The sequence below is a fragment of the Saccopteryx leptura genome, chromosome 4 (assembly GCF_036850995.1).
Source record: "Saccopteryx leptura isolate mSacLep1 chromosome 4, mSacLep1_pri_phased_curated, whole genome shotgun sequence".
Classification (NCBI taxonomy): domain Eukaryota; kingdom Metazoa; phylum Chordata; class Mammalia; order Chiroptera; family Emballonuridae; genus Saccopteryx; species Saccopteryx leptura.
In genome coordinates, this window is record NC_089506.1 from 99,419,487 (window position 1) to 99,447,352 (window position 27,866).

Below are 27,866 nucleotides of genomic sequence, written 5' to 3' on the forward strand. Positions count from 1 at the left end.
AACACTTTTGTTTGTTGATTTATTGATGTAGCAATATTTTTTCTAAAAAATATTGATGTAGCAATATTTTTTCTAAAAAGCTGTGGTACATTTACACAATGTGTGTACATTTACACAATGGAATAGTACTCAGCCATAGAAAAGAAAGGAGTTCTGCCTTTTGTTACAGCATGGATGGATATGAAAAGTATTGTGCTAAGTGAAATAAGCTAGTCAGAAAAACCAAGTACCATATGATTTTACTTCCTATGTACTTCCTAAATCCTCAGGCAACAAAAGAAAAAATAAACAAATGGGAGTACATCAAACTAAAAAGATTTTTCACAGCAAAGGAAACTATAAACAAAAGGAAAAGATAACTCACTGAAAGGGAGAACATATTCATAGATCCATCTGAAAGGCATAATATCCAAAACTTATAAGGAACTTATAAAACTCAACATCAAAAAAAGCAATCCAGCTTGACTGGTGGAGACTCAGTGGATGAGCATTGACCTGGGCGCTGAGGTCACGGATTAAAAACCCTGAGGTTACCAACTTGAGCCCAAAGGTTGTTGGCTTAAGCAAGGGGGTCACTGGTTCAGCTGAAGCAGCCCTCCCAACAAGGCAGATATGAGAAGCAATTATTAAACAACTAAAAGTCCGGCAATTATGAGCCAATGCTCTTATCTCTCTCTCTCCCTCTCTCTAGATATAAAAAAAAGAAAAAAAGATAAACAGAAAAACAAAATAAATAAAAAAACAAGCAATCTAATAAAGAAATGGGCAGAAGACCTGAATAGACACTTCTCCAAAGAGAACATACAGATAGCCTATAAGCATATGAAAAGATATTCAAGGTCACTAATCATCAGAGAAATGCAAATTAAAACCACAACCAGATATCATCTCATACCTTAGGGCCTTTGTTAAAGAAAAATCAGCAACACTTGCTTAAGGACACAACTGCCTAAGGGAGCAAAACCAATTGGAACTAAGGTGAAAATAACAAAAAACTAAAAAACAAAACTTAAAAGGAAAAACTAGGAATGAGATGTTCAAAGGAGGCTGTGGAAAGCTCCAGTGTATGCCTACCTGTGTAGAAGTCCATGCACATGTCCAGGAAAGTCCTGAAAAGGCCTAATCTCACACAGCTCGCTGACATTAAAGCTTTGCACAAGCAGGAAATAAAGACTAAGACACACTTGTAAGCAGTCTGTGGAACACTGAAATCAAGACCAACAGGCAAACAGAGATCCTAGGCAAAGGCTGAGAGAATTTATTTGTTCTAGACATTTAAGAAATTTTTGCCCAGTCATTACCTGATGACTAAGCTAACCAAGCAGAAACTTCAGTGGCTGCACACGACGAAGAATAGACTTTAGACAAATAGTCTACAAAAGTCAGTGAACAAAGAAACAGCAACAACAACAAGTAAAAACAAACCTTGGGGATGGGAGGAATCTAATTTCCAGAATTGCCAGATGTTGGGCAGATAAAATGTATTATGCTCACTTTGTTAAAGATGGTGCTGCCCACGTGGAGGCCATCACCCAGGTGGTATTAATGTGTGTTGGGGGCGGGCTGTGGGCAGGCAGAATCCTTGTAGCCTGGGGCTTGGTTTTGGGATTAAGCCTTTCCCACCCTTTTTGATGTGGGGTGGTACAATCCCATCATGTCTTTGATAAGTGACTTTGTATTAGAGACTTCTCTATTTTGTATATTGGATAAAGGTTTTGATTTCTACACTATAAAATGGGGGCAGAACGGGGAGCTTGCTCTCTTGGTTCCTGAGATTAGCATTAGAGAGCAGAGAGCAGAGAGGAGAGCAGAGAGAGGCCACGTGGAGGAGGCCAGGAGAAGCAGCCAAGATGGCGGAGTGTTGAGTGAGAAGCCAGTTTGTGCAGAGTTTGAGTAGGGAGAAAGAAGGAGATGGGAAACAGAAGTGAATAAAGTCTGGTGAGCTAGAAACCTTTGATTCTAGGGAACTCGGATAAGTCAGTAGCTTTGTGAGCACTGAATGTGAGTGGGTTTTGAAGCCCAGTGTGTGGTTTTACTTGCTGCCGGGTGCAAGCTAGGATTAAAGATGATGGCCCATCAGTTTTTGGCTCTGTTGTTTCTTTACTGACTGTCCAAATCCAATGCGAACCTGCATGGGCCAGGTGGCTGTGATGGTGGCCCTGGCTACTGGCTTTACACCAGATTATACTATTTAATATGTCTACATTCCAACAAAATATTTATAAGAAATGCAAAGAAATAGGAAATTACAACTCATACACAGAGGGGGTAAAAAAGGAGTAAATAAAAACTATTCCTGAGGAAGCCAGATATTGGACTCAGTAGACAACACTTTAAATCAGCTATTATAAAGACGTTCAAAGAACTAAAAAGAAGGCCTGTCTAAAAATTAAAGGAAAGCATGTCAACAATATTTCCCTAGAAAATATCAACAAAAAAACAAATTATTAAAAAGATCCAAATAGGCCCTGGCTGGTGGGCTCAGGGTTCAATTCCCAATCAGAGCACACAAGAGAAGTGACTATCTGCTTCTCTCCTCCTCCCTCCCCCCTTCTTTCCCTCTTCCCCTCCCACAACCAGTGGCTTGATTGGTTCCAGCATTGGCCTGGGCACTGAGGATAATTTGGCTGGCCCTACTGCAGCGGCCTCAGATACTAAAAATAGCTCGGTTGATTTGAGCATCAGAGCCAAACAGGGGTTGCCTGGTGGATCCTGGTTGGGGTGTATGTGGGAATGTGTCTCACTACCTCCCCTCCTCTCACTTAACAAACAAACAAAAAAAATAGCCTGACCAAGTAGTGGCACAGTGGATAGAGTGTCAACCTGGTATACTGAGGACTCAGGTTCAAAAGCCAAAGGTCACTGGCTTGAGCATGGGCTCACCAGCTTGAGCCCAGGGTAGCCAGTTTGAGTGTGGTATCATAGACACAAACCCATGGTCATTATCTTGAGCCTAAAGATCGCTGGCTAGAAGCCCAAAGTCACTAATTTGAGTCCAAGGTCACTGGCTTGAGCAAGGGGTCACTCTCTCTGCTGAAGATCCCAGTCAAGGCACATATGAGAAAGCAATCAATGAACAACTAAGATGCTGCAGAAAGAATTGATGTTTCTCATCTCTCTTCCAGTCTGTCTGTCTCACTCTCTCTCTCACTAAAATAAAATAAAATTTAAAATAAATAAAAGATTAAATTAAATAAGACGATCCAAATAGAAATTCTGAAGTTGAAATGTACAATAAGTAAAATTTTAAAAATTCACTAGTGGAGCTCAGCAACAGATGTGAATAGGCAGAATAATCAGCAAACCTGAATATAGGTCAATTGAGATTATCCAATCTAAGAAACAAAAAGAGAGAGAGAGAAAGAATGAAGCAAAAGGTGAAAAGGACATCAGAAATCCATGGGACATGGTCTAGTATACAAACATATACATATTGAGAGTCCCAGAAAGAGAGTAGGAAAGAAATAACAATAAAGTATAACTGCCAAAAGCTTCCCCAAATAAAGGAAAACATTAATCTACACATCCAAGAAGCTCAACAACCTCCATAGAGGTAAAACTAAGAGATTTGTTATTACACATACCATAACCAAAATATCAAAAGCCAAAGCCAAAGAGAAAATCTTGATAGGAGAAAGAAAAGTGACTCACCACATAGAGGGGGATCTTTAATACAATTATTAACTGATTCCTCATCAGAAACTATGGAGCCATAGGCAGTAGGTGACATATTCAAAGTGTTGAAGGGAAAAAATATACTGTCAGATAAGAATTCCATATCCAGTAAAATTATCTTTTGAGCAATAAAGAAAAAATTAAGAAATTTCTAGGTAAACAAACACTAAGAGAACTTATCAATAGCAGATCTTCCCTACAAGAAATAGCAAGGGGAGTTCTCTTGCTAAAATGAAAAAAGCACTCAAGACGTAACTCAAATCCACACAAAGAAAGAATACCAGTAAAGGTAACTACATATGTAAATAGACAGCCTAAACATATTTTTGTTTGTCATTCTTTTCTTCTATATGATTCAAAAGACAACTTCATAAAATGATAATTAAAAAACTGTGTCAGTAAACTTTTAATGTATATGGATATAATTAGTGTGACAATAATAGCACAAAGAAGGTTGAAGGAAACAGAGCAAAGTTTTTGCATACTATTGAATTGTTAGTATTAATCTGAACAAGTTTAAGTTAAATTGTTAATTGTAATCCCTAAAATAGACCACTAAGAAAATAACTCAATATATATAGTAAAAGAAAACTGGGTCTGACTGGTGGTGGCTGGCAAAATGAATAGAGCATCTACCTGGGATGCTGAGGACCCAGGTTCGATACCCCAAGATAGCCAGCTTGAGCATGGGCTCACCAGCTTGAGCACAGGTTCTCCAGCTTGAGCATGGGATCATAGACATGACCCCTGGTTGCTGGCTTGAGCCCAAGGTCATTGGCTTCAGCAAGGGGTCACTGACTCAGCTGGAGCCCCTTGGTCAAGTTATATATAAGAAACAATCAGTGAACAACTAAAATGCTGCAGCTACGAGTGGATTCTTCTCATCTCTCTCCCTTCCTGTCTGTCTCTGTCTCTCTGTTTCTCTCTCACTGAAAAAAGAAAAAAATATGGGTCAGAGTGGAGACAACAGATTGCAGAGTTACTTGGGAGGTAAAGTAAATGGGAATTTATGTTAGATAAAAGTGAGGTGTCCTCCCTCAAGGAGCACCTAGTCTAGTGGAAGAATCTTAAGAGTGAACAAAAAATTATTGGGCATTGTGCCCAATAACTGGAACATAAAATGGGAGAAGAAAAGTAGCAAAAAATGAGGCTGATAGTAGATCATGAGAGGTAAGAATTGACCTTTACTCTAAGGGACTAAAGAGTCATTTAAGGAATTCTGAGAAAAGAAATGACATGATTTTGAGCAAAGAAGTGACAATGAGTTAGCAGGGAAATACTAATCAAAACAGAGATACCACATCATACCCACAAAGATGGCTATAATAAAACAGACAATAGCAGTGTTGCTCAAAATGTGGAGAAACGGGAATCCTCAAACATTGTTGGTGAGAATGTAAAATAGTATACCTTCCTTGGAAAACAGTCTGGTAATTCCACAAAATGGTAAACATGGAGATTCCATGTGACTTAGCAGTTCTACTCCTAGGTACTATATTTCCCCATGTACAAGAGGTACCCTTTTTCAAAAAAATTGGGTTCTAAAAACTGGGCGTATCGTATACAGTGGTTGTAATTTTTTTACCTGCATTTCCTGCTTTTTCACGCTTGTTGCTTTTGTGCTCATTGTTTCGCACTTGTTACCAGTATATTAGGGTAGGTTACGCTTTGCCATGTTCTACCCAGAAATGGCTCAGAAAAGATTTTTTTACAGTGCTGAATTCGAGTTAAAAGTGATCCAGTTTGCAAAAGTGAATGAAAATCATGCTGCTAAATGTAAGTTTGGTCCTGCTCCAATTGAGAAATCAATCTGAGATTGATTATGGGAAGAAGAAACCCTACTGAAAATGTCACAGCAGAAGATGGGCATGAGAGGCAAGTCAGCAAAATGGCCTGAGTTAGAGAAGGAATTGAAGATATAAATTGAAGAGCAAGGGGCTATTAGCATTCCTGTGCTTGACATCCCAGCTCGAACCATTTGATATCAGCATTGACAAACACTTCAAAGCTGCCATGAGAGACAAATGGAACCAATAGATGAAGTCTTCTGGGTTTAATTTAACACCAGCAGGAAGTGTAAAGAAACCAACTATAGGAAAAGTTTGTACCTGGGTAAAAAGATCCTGGGATAATATCAAGATTGAGATCGTTGTCAAGTCATTTAAGAAGTGTGGCATTTCAAATGCCATAGATGGAACTGAGGATGAGGCAATATATGAAGACTGAAGACAGTGATTTGTCATCAAACAGATGAGGACAAGCTAATAGATGAGAGTTTTGACAGTAATGAGGAGTAGTATGAATTTTATGATGAACAAAACTTGAGTTTAATAACTTTATGTAACATATTTTTTTTCAAATTTCAAGCCCTAAAATTAAGGTGTGTCTTATACACAGGAGTGTCTTACACATGAGGAAATATGGTATATACCCAAAAAAACTGAAAACATATGTCTACACAAAAACTTGTATATGGAAGACAAGATAGCGATGGAGCAGGCGGACAAACCAACTTCCATCTCCCAGAACCAAAGTGGATTACAAACTAATTTTAAGAAACATCATCTGGAAAAACCAACTTTGGACTAAACTAAGAGGACTCTTCAACCAAGGAACACTGAAGAATGCACACTGAGACTGGTAGGAAAAGCGGAAATGCGGAGAGGGCTGCCCAGCTCCCCGGAGCGAATGGAAGCCGGGAGAGACTCGCGTGGTGGGAAGTGAGTTTAGCAGAGAGGGGAGGGTCCTGAGTCCCATGAACAAAGACCCAGCCTGTAGCCCCAGAGCCTAGAAGAGGCATATGGACAGTATTTAGCTGGAAACAAGTCAGGATACTGTTTGTGAGAAAGAGACTGATTTCTCAGACCCAGGACTCTTCTTAAAGGGACCGTGCAGAAAACCTCTCTCACAACCACTCACCCAGGGCTCCAGGGGATGGGGAGAGAGGAGAGGTCCGGAGTAGCAGGAAGAGAGTATAATCTAAGAGGCACAGGGAGAAACATTCTGAGAGACAGCCACCCTAACTGCTGGGCTGAGTCACTCCCCAAATCTGAAGTGAGTATTTCCCCTGGAAATAGCAATACCAGCAAAGGGAAGCAGGACACCAGCCAAACGAGCTCTCCTGCGGTGCTCAGAGCAGAGATGCTTAGAAGGAGGGAGCTTTCGGGACTACAGTAGTAAGTCTTAGGGTCTGAGTTGCAGTGACCCCACCCACACAGCTGAGGGCTCGTCCGAGGGCGGGCAGCAGAGGGACGCAGAAGAGCAGTTCTGTCGGCAAGGGTGGAAGCCGGCTGGCCACCACTGAGGCCCAGATGTGAGCTCAGTCTGGCCTGGCAGGGGAGAAGAGGACGTGCAAAAGTGGTCAAGCCCAGCTGTGGACTGCCTGCAATCCAGCCTGCGGGGGAAGGGGTGGAGACCCACCCTTGAGCAAGGTCGCAGGAGCACAGCCTTGTACCACCCAGGGAACCAAGGCTTGTGGCCTGACTTGAGAGCCAGCTCCTCCCACAGGGGTGGAGCCAAAAGCCCAGAACAGGCGGAGTCCCGCTACTGAGCATGGGCACGCAGTCCCACCCAGCCTATGGAGCCAAGGCTTGTAGCCATCCCATGAGCAGGTTCGTCCTGAAAGGGCAAGGCAAAAGCCTGGAATCAGGCAAAGACCAGCAACTAAGCAAAGGTGCTCACCCCTGCCCACAGGGCCGAGCATAATGCCACCTGTGGGGGCGGGGCGAAGGCCAAGGCCACCAAGGCTTATACACCCGAGCATGTGATCACAGCCCCTCCCATGAAGGACATGCAGAAACCTCAGCAACAGCCCCAGTGGGCAGGCACCAGCAACACCCATACCCAAAAGCCCTAGGCAGCAATAGCAGAGGGGGTGGCGGGCCTGCAGACAGACCACACCTAGGGAACACAGAGGCCACACCAGTGGACTCCAGTGGCCAAAATCTTCATTTAAACAGACAAAATGAGAAGGCAGAAAAATGTAACACAAATGAATCAAGAGAAATCCCCAGAAACGGACCTGAATGAGCCAGATATAACCAAATTACCAGATGCAGAGTTTAAAATAATGATTGTTAGGATGCTCAAAGATATTAAAACAATAATAGATGGTCATTATGAACACCTAAATAAAAAGATAGCAAATATAAAAAATATCAAAAATGAAGAACACAATAGAAGGAATTAAAAGCGGGATGGATGAAGCTGAGAATCAAATCAGCGAGTTAAAGGACAAGATAAATGAAGGCATGGAAGCAGAGCAGAAAAAAGAAAAGAGACTCAAAAGGTAGGAGGAAACTCTAAGAGAGCTCTGTGACAACATGAAAAGAAATAACATTCTCATCATAGGGGTTCCTGAAGAAGAAGAGAAAGAACAAGGGATAGAGACTTTGTTCAAACATATTATAGCTGAAAACTTCCCTCAATTAAGGCAGGAAAACATCTCACAAGTTCAAGAAGCACAGAGAACTCCATTAAAGAGAAACCCAAAGAAATCTACACCAAGACACATCATAATTAAAATACCAAAGCTACATGATAAAGAGAAAATAGTAAAAGCTGCTAGAGAAAAAAAGACTATCACCTACAAAGGAGCCCTCATAAGAATGACTTCCAACTTCTCATCAGAAACACCTGAGGCCAGAAGGGAATGGCAAGAAATATTCAAAGTAATGCAGAACAAGAGACTACAACCAAGACTACTTTATCCAGCAAGGCAATCGTTTAAAACTGAAGGAGAGGCCTGACCTGTGGTGGCGCAGTGGGATAAAGCGTCGACCTGGAACACTGAGGTCGTCGGTTCAAAACCTTGGGCTTGCCTGGTCAAGGCACATATGGGAGTCGAAGCTTCCTGCTCCTCCCCCTTCTCTCTCTCTCTGTCTCTCTCTCTCACTCCTCTCTCTCTAAAAAATCAATAAATAAAATATTAAAAAAAAAATAAAATAAAATTGAAGGAGAAATAAAAAGCTTTCCAGACAAAAAAAAACTCAAAGAATTCACTACCACCAACCAAGGCTGCAAGAAATACTAAGCGGCCTATTGTAAACAGATCAAAGAAGAAAAAGAATATAGCAAAAAAGGAATACAGTGTTAAAAAATAAAATGGCAATAAACAATTACATATCAATAATACCTTAAATGTAAATGGATTAAATTATCTGATCAAAAGACATAGGTTAGCTGCATGGATAAGAATACAGGACCCATACATATGCTGTCTACAAAAGACACACCTTAAAACAAAAGATGCACACAGACTGAAGATAAAAGGATGGAAAAAAAATATTTCATGCAAATGGAAATGAAAAAAAAAAGCTGGGGTAGCAGGCACTGGCCGGTTGGCTCAGGGGTAGAGCATCGGCCTGGTGTGAAGAGGTCCCGGGTTCAATTCCCGGCCAGGGCACACAGGAGAGGCGCCCATCTGCCTCTCCACCCCTCCCCCTCTCCTTCCTCTCTGTCTCTCTCTTCCCCTCCCGCAGCCAAGGCTCCATTGGAGCTAAGATGGCCCGGGCGCTGGGGATGGCTCCTTGGCCTCTGCCCCAGGCACTAGAGTGGCTCTGGTCGCGGCAGAGCATCGCCCCCTGGTGGGCAGAGCGTCGCCCCTGGTGAGCATGCCGGGTGGATCCCGGTTGGGCGCATGCGGGAGTCTGTCTGACTGTTTCTGCCCGTTTCCATCTTCAGAAAAATACAAAAAAAAAAGCTGGGTTAGCAATACTTATATCAGACAAAATGAATTTTAAAACAAAGACTATAGTAAGAGATAAACAAGGTCATTACATAATGATAAAGAGAGCAATCCAACAGGAAGATATTACTGTTATAAATATCTACGCACCTAATATAAGAGCACCTAAATATATAAAGCAGACTTTGATACATTTAAAGGGTGAGATCAACAGCAATACTATATTGGTAGGGGATTTCAATACCCCACGAACATCACTAGCTAGATCCTCAAGAAAAAAATTTAACAAAGAAACAGTAGACTTAAGGGACATACTAGATCAACTCAATTTAATAGATATCTTCAGAATCTTTCACCCTAAAGCAGCAGAATATACATTCTCCTCAAGTGCTCATGGTACATTCTCTAGGATAGACCACATGTTAGGGAACAAAAGCGGTCTCAACAAATTTAAGAAGATTGAAATCATATTGAGCACTTTCTCTGATCACAATAGCATGAAACTAGAAATCAACCACAACAGAAAAACTGAAAAGTACTCAAAAACTTGGAAACTAAATAGCATGTTATTAAATATTGAATGGGTTAACAATGAGATCAAAGAAGAAGTTAAAAAATTCCTAGAAACGAACGATAACGAGCATACATCAACTCAAAATTGATGGGACACAGCAAAAGCAGTCCTGAGAGGGAAGTTCATAGCATTACAGGAGATACCTCAAGAAGCTAGAAAAAGCTCAAATAAACAACTTGACCCTGCATCTAAAAGAACTAGAAAAAGAACAGCAATTAAAGCCCAGTAATATCAGAAAGAAGGAAATAATAAAGATCAGAGCAGAAATAAATGACAGAGAGGCTAAAAAAACAATACAAAGAATCAATGAAACCAGGAGCTAGTTCTTTAAAAAGGTAAACAAGATCAATGAACCTTTAACCACCAAGAAAAAAAGAGAGAAGACTGAAGTTAATAAAATTAGAAATGAGAGTGGAGAAATAACAACTGAAACAACAGAAATACAAAATATTGTAAGAAAATACTATGAAGAACTGTACACCAAAAAACTAGACAACCTAGAAGAGATAGACAAATTCCTTGAAACATATAATCTTCCAAAAATCAATCTGGAAGAATCAGAAAACCTAAACAGACCAATTATAACAAATGAGATTGAAACAGCTATCAAAAAACTCCCAAAAAAGAAAAGTCCTGGGCCTGATGGCTTCACAAGTGAATTCTACGAAATATTCAAAGAAGAACTAACTCCTATTCTTCTCAAGCTATTTCAAAAATTCAAGAGGAAGGAAGACTTCCAAGCTCCTTTTATGAGGTGAGTGTAATTCTGATTCCAAAACCAGGCAAAGAAAACACAAAGAAAGAAAATTATAGGCCCATATCCCTGATGAATTTAGATGCTAAAATCCTCAACAAAATATTAGCAAACCAGATCCAGCAATATATGAAAAAAAATCATACATCATGATCAAGTGGGATTTATTCTGGGGAGGCAAGGTTGGTACAATATTCACAAATCAATCAATGTGATTCATCACATAAACAAAAGGAAGGAGAAAAACCACATGATAATTTCAATAGATGCAGAAAAAGTATTTGATAAAATCCAGCACCAGCCCTGGCCGGTTGGCTCAGTGGTAGAGGGTCGGCCTTGTGTGCGTAAGACTCAGGTTCGATTCCCGGCCAGGGCACACAGGAGAAGCGCCCATCTGCTTCTCCACCCCTCCCCCTCTCCTTCCTCTCTGTCTCTCTCTTCCTCTCCCGCAGCCAAGGCTCCACTGGAGCAAAGATGGCCGGGCGCTGGGGATGGCTCCATGGTCTCTGCCTCAGGCGCTAGAGTGGCTCTGGTCGCAACAGAGTGACGCCCCAGATGGGCTGAGCATCGCCCCCTGGTGGGTGTGCCGGTGGATCCCGGTCAAGCACATGCAGGAGTCTGTCTGACTGCCTCCCTGTTTCCAGCTTCAGAAAAATACAAAAAAAAAAAAAAAAATCCAGCACCAATTCATGATCAAAACGCTCAGCAAAGTGGGAGCACAGGGAATATACCTCAACATAATAAAGGCCAGCTATGACAAACCCACAGCCACCATCACACTCAACAGGCAAAAATTAAAAGGAATATCCTTAAGATCAGGAACAAGGCAGGGATACCCCCTTTCACCCCTCTTATTCAACATAGTTCTGGAAGTCCTAGTCACAGCAATCAGACAAGAAAAAGAAATAAAAGGCATCCAAATTAGAAAAGAAGAAGTAAAACTATCATTATTTGCAGATGATGATATTGTATATAGAAAACCCTAAAGTCTCAGTCAAAAAACTACTACACTTGATAAATGAATTCTGCAAGGTGACAGGATATAAAATCAATACTCAGAAATCAGGGGCATTTTTATACACTAACAATGAACTGTCAGAAAGAGAAATTAAGGAAGCAATCCCCTTCACCATTGCAACCAAAAAAATAAAGTACCTAGGAATAAATTTAACCAGGGAGATTAAAGACTTGTACTCAGAAAATTATAAAACATTGATAAAAGAAATCAGGGAAGATACAAACAACTGGAAGCATATACCGTGCTCATGGTTAGGAAGAATAAACATCATTAAAATGTCTATATTACCCAAAACAATTTATAAATTCAATGCAATACCGATTAAAATACCAATGACTTACTTCAAAGATATAGAACACATAGTCCAAAATTTTATATGGAACCAAAAGAGAACATGAATAGCCTCAGCAATCTTGAAAAGGAAGAATAAAGTGGGAGGTATCACACTTCCTGATATCAAGTTATACTATAAGGCCACTGTACTCAAAACAGCCAGGTACTGGCATAAGAGCAGGCATATAGGTCAATGGAACAGAACTGAGAACCCAGAAATAAACCCACAGCTCTATGGACAACTGATATTTGACAAAGGAGGTAAGAGCATACATTGGACTAAAGACAGCCTCTTCAACAAATGGTGTTGGGAAAATTGGACAGCTACCTGCAAATAAATAAAACTAGACCACCAACTTACACCATTCACAAAAATAAACTCAAGATGGATAAAAGACCTAAATGTAAGACGTAAAACCATAAGCATCTTAGAAGAAAACATAGTCAGTAAGCTCTCTGACATCCCTTGCAGCAATATATTTGCCAATTTATCTCCATGGGCAAGTGAAATAAAAGACAGGATAAACAAATGGGACTTTATCAAACTAAAAAGCTTCTGCACAGCTAAAGACAATAAGAACAGAATAAAAAGACAAACTGCACAATGGGAGAATATATTTGACAATACGTCTGATAAGGGGTTAATAACCAAAATTTATAAAGAACTTGTAAAACTCAATACCAGGAAGACAAACAATCCAATCAAAAAATGGACAAAAGAAATGAATAGACACTTCTCCAAAGAGGACATACAGATGGCCAATAGGCATATGAAAAAATGCTCAACATCACTAATCATTAGAGAAATGCAAATTAAAACCACAATGAGGTATCACCTCACACCAGTCAGAATGGCGCTCAGCAACAAAATAACACAGAATAAGTGCTGGCGAGGATGTGGAGAAAAGGGAACCCTCCTGCACTGCTGGTGGGAATGCAGACTGGTGCAGCCACTGTGGAAAACAGTATGGAGATTCCTCAAAAAATTAAAAATCGAACTGCCTTTTGACCCAGCTATCCCAGTTTTAGGAATATAACCCAAGAATACCATAGCACTGTTTGAAAAGAAGAAACGCACCCCCATGTTTATGGCAGCATTGTTCACAATAGCAAAGATCTGGAAACAGCCCAAGTGTCCATCAGTGGACGAGTGGATTAAAAAGCTTTGGTACATATATACTATGGAATACTACTCAGCCATAAGAAATGATGACATTGGATCATTTACAACAACATGGATGGACCTTGATAACATTATACTGAGCAAAATAAGTAAATCAGAAAAAACTAAGAACTATATGATTCCATACATAGGTGGGACATAAAAATGAGACTCAGTGACATGGACAAGAGTGTGGTGGTTATGGTGTGAAGGGGAGGAGAGGGAGAGTGTTAGGGGAGGGGAGGGACACAAAGAAAACCAGTTAGAAGGTGACAGAAGACAACTGGACTTTGGGTGATGGGAATGCAGCATAATCAAATGTCAAAATAACCTAGAGATGTTTTTTCTGAACATACATACCCTGATTTATCAATTTCACCCCAGTAAAATTAATTTTTAAAAAACAAGATTTCCTATGGCATAGGGTAGGACTAAATAAAATAGCATTAAAAAAAAACTTGTATATGAATGTTCATAGCAATATTATTCATGATAGCTCAAAAAGTAGAAACAATCCAAATGTCCATCAACTGATGAGTAGATAACAAAATGTGGTATATTTATACAATGACATGCTATTTAGCCATAGAAAGAAATGAACTACTAACACATGCTAAAACATGAATGCTTAAAAACATTGTAAGTTATGATAGTTATGATAACACTACGAAATGAGCCAGACACAAAGGTCACATTATGGATGATCCCATTTATATGAAATGTTCCGAACAGACAAATCCATAAGAAAAAGTGTATCAGTGATTGCCAAAGACAGGCGCTTGCTAAGGGGGTTGGGCAGGCAAGGGTAGAAAGAAAAGGAAATAAGGAGTGACTATTAGTGGATATGAAGTTTCTTTGGGGGACGATGAAAAGGCTCTAAAGTTAGTAGCATAGTTGCACAGCTTTGTGAATATACTAAAAACCACTGACTTGTATACTTCAAAAAGATGAATTTTATGGTATATGAATTATACAACAATAAAGCTTTTAGAAAACAAAAAGCATGATGAGTTACCATTTCACACCTAGCAGAATAAGTAAATGAAGAAAAAGAGTAGAAGTACCAATGTTGGCAAGGATGTACAACATCTCTTGATCAAAGGGTAAATGGTAAAACTACTTGGTACAACTAGCAGTATCTTATGAAGTTAAACAAGAATCTATCCTATAACACATCAATAGAACTCCTATTTATTCAAGATAAGTGAAAACTTATGACCACATAATTGTACAGGAATGTTCACAGCACCTTATTCATAGCAGTCCAAAAATGGAAACTATTCAAATGTACATCAACTGGAGAACAGACAAATAAAATATGGTATATTTGTACAATAGAGTAATACTCAGCAATAAAACCAGATAGGTACAGTAACATGGGCGAACCTAAAAATGATAAGCTTGATCAAAGAAGACAAAATAATACCATATGTTACGAATATTTATCTACAGATGAAGAACAGGTAAAACTTGTCTATCATAGTAGAAAAGAGAACTGGTTTCCAGGGCAGGGTAGTTGGAAAAGGCACAAAAGAACACTCGGTGATGAAAATAATCTTGGTCGTTATACAAGTTTATAAAATTGTCAAAACTAAACAAAACGAATATTTAAGAACTGTGCGTTTTGTTATATGTGAATTTATCCTAATTAAAGAAATAATAGTATATTAAAAATAACATTTTTACGGAAACATTCATGGGTGAAGTGATACAATGTTTGGGATAGGTTTTAAATACTCCAGAACAAAAAAAACCAGGAGCACGTAAAAGAAGACTGGCACATGTTGGTAAATGCTGATGCTAAATGATACGTACATCAGGTTTGTATTACTCTTTAGTTTGTATATATTTAAAAAGTCACATGATGAAAAGTTAAAAGTTATTCATTCATAAATAAATAAATATTTCTTACTGTAGTTCTGTGGTACAAGTTCCGGGCTCTTAGGAGTTTTCAACTTATAGGATACATCTCCAATATTAACTGTATCGCCTAAAAAAGGAACAAAGAAACACATTACAAGAGAAGAGTGAGAAAGCCACACACTATGCCTTTCCCAACATTGATGCCCCTGACTTTCAGAGAGGGATATTATGGAAACGCACCACACATCAGTCTGTGTCACACCACAGACACTGTGCTCTAACCTTCCACTCCAAGTGTAAGTTATAGAAAGGAGAATGGAAGCATCAGTGAAATTTGCATTTTAAATGCTACGTTAGCAAAAAAGGTGAAGTATAATATATAAGGTCTACCGGCAAGTTCTGTCCGTTTTTGGAATAAAACAAAATACAAATTTTTCTTACCATCAATAAACTTTATTAAATAATATAATTGCCATTATTATTAATGATTTCTTGCCAGTGTGAGGGCAATTTGTATATCCCATTTTTGAAAAATGTTTTATCTTTTGATGCAAAAAATTGAACCAGTGCTTGTTTGATATCTTCTTCATTTTTGAATTTTTTGCCCTTCAAAAAATTTTGTAAAAACAAAAACAAGTGATAGTTGGTATTATTCCTTCACTAAACACTTTAAATAAATTTCTATATGCTTCTGTAGCATTTCTTCCTTGTTGAAATTCGTAAAAATTACAGTGGCGTAAATTAACTTTATCCGTAGCCCTGGGTACACTATCGCTTCACACATAAGACTAACGTGAATCAACTTTTAGTTCATTTGCTACGTCAGTATGTATACATTAAGTGATAAAAATAGAGAGGCACACATGTGCCAAATAAACATGTGCTTATGTGTCGAAACTTGTGATAGAAATGGACAGAACTTTCCGGTAGACCTTATATATGCATATTAACCAGCTTTATTTTCTTATTAAGAGCAATACTAATAGTCAACAACATTACAGAAGGAAGTATTTTGCTCAGGATCATCCAAAGTATCCTTACGTGGTACTGTTAACACATTTCTGCAACTTTTCACATCTCTACAGGTTTTTATTTTTACTACATACACTTCAAGTTCCCTAGCAACATAACTCAAAATTTCAGTATTTCTAGGTACATAAAAACAGTGGCATATATGCCAAGAATTCCTACAACAGACAAAACAAACAAAACCGAGCAAAAGGTCTCAATGACTTTTTCTCAAATCTAATTTTTGTTGTTGTTGTGTTTTGTTTTGTTTTTACAGAGAGAGAGTCAGAAAGAGGGATAGACAGGGACAGACAGACAGGAACGGAGAGATGAGAAGCATCAATCATTAGTTTTTTGTTGCGCATTGCAACACTTTAGTTGTTCATTGATTGCTTTCTCATATGTGCCTTGACTGCGGGCCTTCAGCAGACCGAGTAACCCCTTGCTTGAGGCAGCAACCCTGGGTCCATGCTGGTGAGCTTTTTACTCAAACCAGATGAGCCCACGCTCAAGCTGGTGACCTCGGGGTCTCGAACCTGGGTCCTCGGCATCCCAGTTAGACGCTCTATCCACTGCACCACTGCCGGGTCAGGCATCAAATCTAATTTTTATTTTTATTTTTTGAGAGGCCAGAGAGTTTTCTGTTTGTTTGTTTTTGTATTTTTCCAAAGTGAAAAGCAGAGGAGGCAGACAGACAGACTCCTGCATGTGCTTGAATGGGATCCACCCAGCATGCCCACCAGGGGGCGATGCTCAGCCCCTCTGTGGCGTTGCTCCACTGCAATCAGAGCCATTCTAGCACCTGAGGAGGAGGCCATGGAGACATCCTCAGCGCCTGGGCCAACTTTGCTCCAATGGAGCCTTGGCTGTGGGAGGGGAAGAGAGAGACAGAGAGGAAGGAGAGGGGGACGGGTGGAGAAGCAGATGGGCATTTCTCCTGTGTGCCCTGGCCAGGAATCAAACCCAGGACTTCCACATGCCAGGCCAACACTCTACCACTGAGCCAACTGGCCAGGGCCAAAAATCTAATTTTTAAAAAATAACATTGCCCCTTGTAGGTTGGCTCAGTGGATAGAGTTGGCCCAGTATATGGATGTCCTGGGTTCAATTCCCAGTCAGGGTGCACAAGAGAAGCAACAATCTGCTTCTCTCCTCCTTCCTCTCCCCCTCTCTTCCTCTTCCCCTCCCACAGCCAGTGGCTCAATTGGTCTGAGCCTCTGCCTTGGGTGCTGAGGATAGCTCAGTTTGTCTGAGTGTATACGCCTCAGGAGAGAAAAATAGCAAGGGTAGTTCAAACATTAGCTCCAGATGGGGGTTGCCAGGTGGATTCCTGGTTAGGGTGCATGCAGGAATCTGTCTCTCTATCTCTCCCCCTCTCACTTAAAAATAAATAAATAAATAAATAAATAAATAGCATTAATTTCTAGCTGATCTAAAGTGCAGGACTAAACTGAGCAGTATTTGCTTTGCTCTCTTCAACAGCAAACGAGGCACACGGACACCATCTGCACCTGGAGCTTCCTTTGGAAAGGGCTCAGAGACAGTACAGGAAGCTCTGACATATCTTTGAACACTGCTGGTTTTGAGCTAGTGAGGGATCCTGGAGACTAAGGTCTTAAATCATGGTAATAATAACAACGACCAACACTTCTTGAAGTATTACTATCTTTGAAGTACTTTATATGGTCTCAAAATAACCCCATGAGACAGAATTTACAAATGAAGAAATTTGTGAATCTTTGGGGAAAAAAAGTTTTTATTGAGAAATACATGTATTACAATTATGTGATAAATTTAGAGAAATGTAGAAACACTGTGCAAAACCCAGGTATACTTTCTGATACAGAAGACGTATAATTAGAGTTCAATTGTATAAATCAAAAGAATTTTCCTCTGAAGTAGTCTAATTAGCTGGTATTTATTGAGTACTAGGTATTTGGCAAATATTATCATAGAAACATTATTTATATTATTTTATCTTGACTCTTAGTTAGCATGGTTCCTGTGAGGTCCTTAAATTAACTACTGTAACAGAAACACTCTCTCAAAGTAGCTTTGTAAAAGGCTTCTGTTACCGCAGTAATATAAAATAACTCACAGAACCATGAGTCACTGAAGAGACCTAGGCTCAGAAACTCTCCACAGCATGGTAGGAAAGGCAACAGGAAACACAGTCAATGTCACTCCCCAGGATAAACTCACTGAGATACTACCCCTAGCAACACTACATCCACACCATTAGACACCATGAGCAGAAGACAACCTTCCCATCATTTGATTTTGATATTTTTCAAACTTGTAGAAAAGTTGGGAAAACGCTATCTTAAGTTGCTCAAATCATGATTCTTCATCTTCAACGAATAAGAACATGGCCATAAGTAAACTGTTCCTGCAACATCTGCATAACTCCCTCATAATTCAGTCTTGGACATGAGAATTTAATTAGCCAAACCAAGGTATTACCCACAGCCTAGCTGCCAGGGGGCAGGTGGGGGCACGACTAACCACTGTGATCAGAGTAGAGTCAAGGCCCTGTCTCCTGTCAGACACACAGTAGGGGACTCTGCCTCTCCTTCTCGCCCACTCTTTCCCTCTCCTCCTTGTCCTCTCACCCCCTCTGTTTTCCTCCTACCTCATTATGACTCTTTTAAGTCCTCTTTGCTTTCTCTTCCTCTTCTCAATTTCATAACATTGGGTTCAGAGGCCCAGGTCTGGCCTTTTTTCTATTTTATCTACAACCTTTCCTTGATGTGTTCACCCAGTTATATGCCTTTAAGTCAGTGGTTCTCAAAGTGTGTGCCAGGGCGCACTGGTGCGCCCTAGATTTCCACGTGTTCCCTATGGTATTCCAGAGAAACATGTGCCTGTTGGGGACCAAAAAACCAACAGGGTTTTTGGAGTTTAGATTTTTGGGGGACAGAGGTGTGGGGAATTGGTTGTAAGCTGACAGTCTGCCCAACCCCCCACCTCACTTGCCTGATTAGGTTGCAAAAGGCTGTTAAGCTGTGGTGCTGGATTGTTTACACTACCCTCCATGTTCCCTGGAAAGACTGGAGGCAAGTTTCTTCTATACTTTGTTTGGTGTAAAGTTAAGATGATATGTATGGTGGGGATTTTCTGCACTCAACACAATTAAGAGTAAAAAGAGGCCTGACCTGTGGTGGCGCAGTGGGATAAAGTGTCGACCTGGAACACTGAGGTTGCCAGTTCGAAAACTTGGGCTTGTCTGGTCAAGGCACATATGGGAGTTGATGCTTCCTGCTCCTCCCCTTTCTCTCTCTCTCTCCCCTCTCTCTAAAAATCAATAAATAAAATATTTTAAAAAAAAGAGTAAAAAGAGAGGAATTCTTCAATGTATTGACAAGGAAATGAGAGTTTGCCTTTCAAATATATGCCCAAACATTGAAAAATTCACTGGGACACATCAGGCTCATGTTTCTCATACACACAAGAATGAAACAACTTAACACATTTGCGCCGAGACCTACCGAGTACTAAATCTTACTAAGAATGTGTGTGTGTGTGTGTGTGTGTGTGTGTATATAAAACACACATATATATATAAAAGATTACTTTTTTTGTCATTTTTTTATTTTTAACCCCTCTTTTTTACGAATTCTAAAGCATAACTCAAAAAAATGTAACATAAAAATGTTTTTTAATGTCAGAATAAATTTAATTTTGTTGTATTTATTTCATTTAATTACCATAAAAGCACACTTGGACTTTATATTTTTTTCTTTAATATTTGACTTAATCATTATAACATATTTCTCAAAATTTGTATATAGTGCACCTACAATTATTTGTAGGATTTTGAATGCACCTCGACTTCAAAAAGTTTGAGAACCACTGCTTTAAGTGTAACTCTTAAATATTGCTGGCTCCAAATGTATACCTCTAACCCAGATCACAGAACTCCAAACAAAGATACCAACAGACACTAAAATGCCTACTAAGCAACTTAAACTCAACATATTCAAAACTAAACTCTGGATAGTTCCACAAAATGTGCCTCACCCACAGAGGGCTACAGTTCTGCCAATGGCAAGTTAATCCTTCCAGGTGTTCATGCGGAAGTCTTGTAGCCATTCTCAACTGTCCTCTCAGGCAACTCAGAGAGTCCCACTGACTCTGTTTATAAGAGGTACCCAGTACTGCCCACTTTTCCCATCCCCTCCCACCACAGTGCTGACCCAAACCAATTAGGCATTTCCTAGTTAAATCACCTTCTCATTTATTTAATATTTTTAAATTTTTTTTATTTATTTCTTTATTTTTTTGTATCATAATAGAGACAGAGAGAGGGACAGATAGGGATAGACAGACAGGAAGGGAGAGAGATAAGAATCATCAATTCTTCATTGCAGCACCTTAGTTGTTCATTGATTGCTTTCTCATATGTGTCTTGATCAGGAGGGCTACAGCAGAGTGAGTGACCCCTTGCTCAAGCCAGTGACCTTGGCTCAAGCCAGCAACCATGGGGTCATGTCTATGATTCCACCCTCAAGCCAGTGACCCTGCACTTAAGCTGGTGAGCCCACACTCATCTAGAGACCTCCGGGTTTTGAACCTGGGTCCTCTGCGTCCCAGTCTGATGCTCTATCCACTGCACCACCGCCTGGTCAGGCTCACTTTCGCATTTAAACAGCACTTCCTCTCACCTTCCAACAGATCACCTGTTTCAACCCTTGCACCCTACCATTTATTCTCAACAGAGCAGCCACAGTGATCATAATAAAATAGGAATCAAGTAATGTCAGTCCTCTGGTCAAGCCTCCAGTCTTTGCGATGGCCTAAAAGGCTATTCTGACGAGGCTCTCCATTTCCTCTCTGATTTCATCTCCTACTACAAGTGTCCTCCTCACTCTACTCTAGCCACATGGGTCTCTTCACTAGTCCTTAAACATGTCAGACACAAACCCATCTCATGCTTTTGAACTGGATTTGCCCACTGACTGAAATGCTTATCCCAAGCACATCCATTTATTAGTCGAGGTCCCAGCAGAGACAGATGGTACATTTAAATTTTGTAACTAAGAACAGTATAATAAAGGAACCATGTACAAAGAAGATGTGGGCAGAGCTTAGGTAAACCATCAGTAATGAGACTAGCAGTAACAGAAAGCCATTACCACTCCTAAGGCTGATGGCACAGGGGAAAGAGTCAGCAGAGAAAGTGTATTTAGAAAGCTTCCTAAAGGGAGCTGTGACCCTTTGAGGAGGAACACAGCAAATATGTGGTGGTGACCTGCCCAAGAGGGTGCTGAGGAATAAACACGAACCAGAAGCTGACAGAAGGAAAAGCAGAAATAGACAAATCCAAAATCATCTCTGGATATTTTAATATATTTCTCTTAATAAAGGATAAAAAAGTTGGGGGTTAGGGGGATAGAAGGATACAGAAGTAATCACTTTTCGACATTTTGGCTAAGATTGAGTAGAAGTAAGGACAGAGAAGATCTGCAAACACTATTAGCCACTCAACCTAAGTGATCTTTTATGGAACACTATGCTCAACAAGAGCAGAAAACATATGTTTAATTGTGCATGGAACATTTACCAAAATAGATCATAGGCTGCTGGACCATAAAGCAAGTGTTAATAATTTCAAAAGATTGAAATCATACAAAGTATGTTCTGATCAAAATGAAATCAAGTAACAGAAAGATCTGGAAATAACTGGAAAGTCACTAAACATTTAGAAATCAAGCAACAGTCTTCTTTTAAAAATCCAAAGAAGTCACAATGGAAACTATCTTTTTTTTTTTTTTTTTTTTTTTTTTTTGTATTTTTCCGAAGTTGGAAACAGAGAGGCAGTCAGACAGACTCCCGCATGCGCCCGACCAGGATCCACCCGGCACGTCCACCAGGGGGCGATGCTCTGCCCATCTGGGGCATCGCTCTGTTGCGACCAGAGCCATTCTAGCACCTGAGGCAGAGGCCACAGAGCCATCCCCAGTGCCCGGGCCATCTTTGCTCCAATGGAGCCTTGGCTGCGGGAGGGGAAGAGAGAGACAGAGAAGAAGGAGAGGGGGAGGGGTGTAGAAGCAGATGGGTGCTTCTCCTGTGTGCCCTGGCCGGGAATTCAACCCGGGACTCCTGCACGCCAGGCTGACGCTCTACCACTGAGCCAACCAGCCAGGGCGGAAATTATCTTAATGGACTCAATAAGATATAGGACAGTGATGGCTCTGGCTCAGTGGCAGGGTGTCAGCCCCGCATGTGGATGTCCCGGTTCAATTCCCAGTCAGGGCACACAGGAGAAGCAACCATCTGCTGCTGTTCCATCCCTCCCCCTCTTGCTTCTTTCTCTCTCTCTCTTCCCCTCTTGCAGCCATGGTTTGATTGGAGTGAGTTGGTCCCAGGTGCTGAGGATGGCTCCGTGGCCTCTGCCTCAGATGCTAAAATAGCTTGGTTGCTGAGCAACAAAGCAATGCCCCAGATGGGCAGAACATCGCCCCTAGGGAGCTTGCCGGGTGGATCCTGGTCGCAATAGTGGGAGTCTGTCCCTGCCTCCCTGCCTCTCACTTAAAAAAAAAAAAAAAAAGATACGGGGCAGTGATCAATTAGCCACGCCTGGTACTGTTGGCAGAGAGGAAAATGACATTCATATGGGTTAGAGGCATTTGCCCTCTCTGTGTCAGTGTTGATATTCTGGGCCATCTTCTGTTATCATGCTACAATTTCCTGAGTCATCTAATCCATTGGTATAATGGCCCAACTCTGACACTATAACTAAAGTGTTAAATGTCTACTTTGGCTCAGACCTCTCCCCTGAGTTCCATACCTGTCAGTAACCTACTACATTTTACTTAGCTATTCCAGAGACACCTCAACTGTAACATGAGAAAAACAGAACCTCTAACCAGCTCTACCTCTTGTACTCCTATCTCAGTGACTGATTCCTCATCCTAGAAGCCCTTCCAGATCTCTCTCTTCCCATCTTCCCATCACACAACTACTCCTCAAATACTGTATCTTCATCTCCCCACTGCATCTTCCCTTTTACTTTTGCATAATCTCCACCTCCGTCAGGAATTGATCACTCCATTCCTGTCTTTCTGGTAGCATAATCTGGTTCATGTTCTATAATAATATTTCTCATACTATATTACAATTATTGATTATGTCTCCTGTACATAATGGTTTTAAAACATTTTCAGAGCACATTAAACTGCAGCCTCCAGGTGAGAAAGTAACTACAGCCATTTGATACATTTTGCTAAAGCCATTTTAGTGAATCTCCCTAATTCAGAGATTCAAGAACTACCTGCATGTCTGGTGGTTTCTGACTCTCTGTTACCTACAAACCTGAAAAAGACTATAATAAAGTTGTCGGTTGATAAAATTAAAATAACATTTTTATACTAAATTAACATACCATTGTCTTATAACTTAGAAAGTGTGCAAAATTTGAGTAATATTACTATATCAAAATTATTTACAATTTTCAAAATAATTAATATTCAACTGGGGAAGCACCACTCATGTTATCAATAGGTATGTTTCTGAAAAATTTTAGTGTTTATGAAAATTTGGAATCTTTTGATGTCCTTATGAACAATGTGCTCTAATAACTGGTATACTAGAACTATTTTAACATTTAAATGTTTTTTGTTGCAGAAAAGTATGATAAAAAAAACTTTCAAGAAAATATATTAAGTTAAAATTATGAGTAAGTATAACTGAAATACAAATTCGATGAGATAAAGCAGGGGTAGTCAACCTTTTTATACCTACCGCCCACTTTTGTATCTCTGTTGGTAGTAAAATTTTCTAAGCACCCACTGGTTCCATAGTAATGGTGATTTATAAAGTAGGGAAGTAACTTTACTTTATAAAATTTATAAAGCAGAGTTACAGCAAGTTAAAGCATATAATAATTACTTACCAAGTACTTTATGTCAGATTTTCGCTGTTTGGCAGAATAAATTTTTATAAAACAACTTATTATAGTTAAATCTACCTTTTTATTTATACTTTGGTTGCTCTGCTACCGCCCACCATGAAAGCTGGAACACCCACTAGTGGGCGGTAAGGACCAGGTTAACTACCGCTGAGATAAAGGATTAAGGTAAATTTTCTGACAGTAAAAAAGAGCTTTTTATCTATTTTCAAAATAGAGATATCAGTTAATAAATTACTAATTTCACTTAAAAGACACACTTTAAACAGGACTGTAACAATTCTTGTTTTAAATGTCAATATTTACAACACACTGGAAATATACTCTATAACTAATTCTAATCAGGATAATTTTCAGATATCAACCTAAAAATGTTCAAAGGAATACATATTTGCAAAATCCTTTTAGGAGATAAGTGAAAAAATGTATTGTTGGTGGGGTTTTTTTTTCCTTGACTTTAAAATGTTAAGGAAACATTCATGAGGAACCTAACACACACAATATACATACGTATATGGTCCTCGGGTGACGACAGTCTTGACATATGATGTTTCAAGTTTACAATGTTCACTCCCATTAAAACTTAAAAAAATTGAGACATCAGTGTTTTGGCTTATGTTGTTCGCGTCATAATTACAGACTACATGGGCGAACTAGTTTGCACATAGCAGAAGAATACACAGTACAGTGTTGTAAAGCCAGTGGTCAGGGCCACCATCACAGCAGCCTGGCCCATGCAGGTTCGCATTAGATTCAGACAGTCGCTAAAGAAACAATGGAGCCAAAAACTGGTGGGCCACCATCTTTAATTCTAGCTTGCACCCGGCGGGCAAGTAAAAACACACACTGGGCTCCAAAACCCACTCACATTCAGTGCTCACAAAGCTACTGACTTATCCGAGTTTCCTAGAATCAAAGGTTTCTAGCGCACCAGACTTATTCACCTCTGTTCCCCCCATCTCCTTCCTTCTCCCTGCACAAACTCTGCACTAACTGGCTTCTTACTCAACACTGTGCCATCTTGGCTGCATCTCCTGGCCTCTTCCACGTGGCCTTTCTCTGCTCTCTGCTCTCTAATATTAATCTCAGGAACCAAGAGCACAAGCTCCCATTCTGCCCCTATTTTATAGTGTAGAAATCCAGACCTTTAATCCAATATACAAAATTGGGAAGTCTCTAATACAAAGTCACTTTCTGAGGCATGATAGGATTGTACCACCCCACATCAAAAAGGGTAGGAAAGGCTTAATCCCAAAACCAAGCCCCAGGCAACAAGGATTCTGCCTGCCCACAGCCCACAGAGACACACATTAATATCACCTGGGCAACGGTCTCCACGTGGGCAGCACCATCTTTAACAAAGTGAGCATAATATATTTCATCTGCCCAACAAGTGTACAGTGTATTTATGTACTCTTTCCCTCTTCTGTGGCTTAGTTGTGTTTTCATGTTCTAGATTATGATTTTATAACTGTGTTAGGCTAGATAAGTGACTTAGGCTAAGGTGTGATTTGACTTACACCAAAATTCAGTTTATGTCACTGTTGTAGAAATGGAACTGTGTCATAACCTGAGGACCCCTGTACTGTCATTGTAAAGCCAGTTGCCATGGCCATCACAGCAGCCAGGTCCAAGCAGGTTCGCATTGGATTTAGACAGTCGGTAAAGAAACAATGGAGCCAAAAACTGATGGGCCATCATCTTTAATCCTAGCTTGCACCCAGCAGGCAAGTAAAACACACACTGGGCTCCAAAACCCACTCACATTCAGTGTTCACAAAGCTACTGACTTATCCAAGTTTCCTAGAATCAAAAGTTTCTAGCTCATCAGACTTATTCACCTCTGTTCCCCATCGCCTTCCTTCTCCCTACTCAAACTCTGCACAAACTGGCTTCTCACTCAACACTCCGCCATCTTGGCTGCTTCTCCTGGCCTCCTCCACGTGGCCTTTCTCTGCTCTCTGTTCTAATGTTAATCTCAGGAACCAAGAGGGCAAGCTCCTGTTATGCCCCCATTCTATAGTGTAGAAATCAAAACCTTTAATCCAATATACAAAATAGGGAAGTCTCTAATACAAAGTCACTTATCTGGGGCATGATGGGATTGCACCACCCCACATCAAAAAGGGTGGGAAAGGCTTAGTCCTAAAACCAAGCCCCAGGCTACAAGGATCCTGCCTGCCCACAGCCCACCCCCGACACACATTAATATCACCTGGGTGACAGCTTCCACGTGGGCAGCGCCATCTTTAACAAAGTGAGCATAATATATTTTATCTGCCCAACAGTCATACAAACAGTATTAAAATAAAATCCATGAACCATGGGGCTGAAATATATTATTTTTCTTCTACTCTCCAAATTTACTCATGTGACAAAACAATTAAACATATAAACAAATTTTTTAAGGAATAAAAAACTCTTACCAAACAAGCAAACAAAAATCTAAGAGCTTTAACACTAGAGAGCTCTGAATCAGTATGAAAGTAACCAACTTGTCATTCAAAAGAAAAACTGTTGCCTTTTTTAATAGTAACTTTACTAAGAAAAATGTGTAAAAATCACTGCTTAATTTATAAAACCTCAGCATTTTGTGGGCAGGACCTATATTTTAATCACCTGTGTGCACCAAGCATGTATTCAATAAATGTGTGATAAATTAATAATAAAAGAATGATTATAGTTTTAAATTAAAGTTTGTTTCTTAATTAAGTTCTGGCTCATGATTTTCTATGAACAGTCCATCTTCAATATGCTCAGAAGTCAAGGCATTTGTAAAGAATTTATTTAACCTTTGAGTAGTACGAACGTTCATGTACATTCTCTTGCCTCTTGACCATCCAGAGTATGATCGTACAAAAATTTTTATTTTAAAAATGTGTAAGGCAACATTTAAAAAAGGCAAATGTATGTTCTTCTTGTTTCCATAAATTGGTTATCAAACAAACATGATTTTAAGTTAATAAAACTGTAACTAGAACTAATTTCATTTTTTGAAAAGAAACTCACTCCCAAGGGTCAGCGAGCATGAAAAAAACTCACTACTCAAAGAGTTAAATGGACTCTAAATTCTTTTAAGTAAGTATTACTCTAATGGGGAATGAGATACTTATAACTCAAAAGGTAACATAACTTAGGCAGAAAAAACTATGGTATGACTTTTTTCAAATAAATTATGTTGATTAAATTCAATCATTTAAAAAAATGATTTTAGTTAATATAAGAGAGGTGTAATGGAAATTGTTAAAATAACTAGAATACAATAAAAAGTGCAAACTGTTAATAAAAAAAGTAATTTGTATAGACTATGCTACTTAACATTTAATTGCATTTATTACAAATAATGCAAAAAAGCAATCACACATAGCTCAGATTAACCTAAATCCCTGTACAGTATACAAAGTATCACATAAACACTATTACCAATAAATTAAATTATATATTTTATTCAGGCATGAAGCACAGGTACTTAAGAATTAAAATCCTGAAAAAATACAAAAGATAAAACCTTCCAAATAAAGACCACATCTAAAATAGCAAGGCTTGATTTTATCACATGCAATAATCCTAATTTACAGAGATTTTCCAATGATTTATGGAAAAACAGTTTCTATACACAAGGTAATTAATAGTATCTTTTGCCTGACTAGTGGTGGCACAATGAATAGAGCATCAACCTGGGACACTGAGGTCCCAAGTTCAAACATCCAAGGATGCTTTCTTGAGCGCAGGCTCACCAGCTTGAGCACAGGGTTGACAGCTTGAGCAAAGGATCCTAGACATGATTTCACTGTCCCTGACTTGAGCCCAAGGTCACTCGCTTGAGCAAGGAGTCACTGGTTTCGCTGGAACCTCCCTCCCTCCCACTCCTACCCCCACCCCCA

The 27,866-nt window shown here is 39.7% G+C and overlaps 1 protein-coding gene across 2 annotated transcripts in view; it reads right to left on the bottom strand.

The window, feature by feature from the left end:
• Positions 1-27,866, bottom strand: part of VWA8 (von Willebrand factor A domain containing 8) — a 376,366-nt gene that overhangs the window by 342,814 nt on the left and 5,686 nt on the right. For both annotated transcript variants that reach the window (XM_066380832.1, XM_066380831.1), the window contains exon 2: positions 15,115-15,192. In XM_066380832.1, the coding sequence (XP_066236929.1) occupies positions 15,115-15,192 (78 nt within the window). The remainder of the gene's footprint in view (positions 1-15,114; positions 15,193-27,866) is intronic.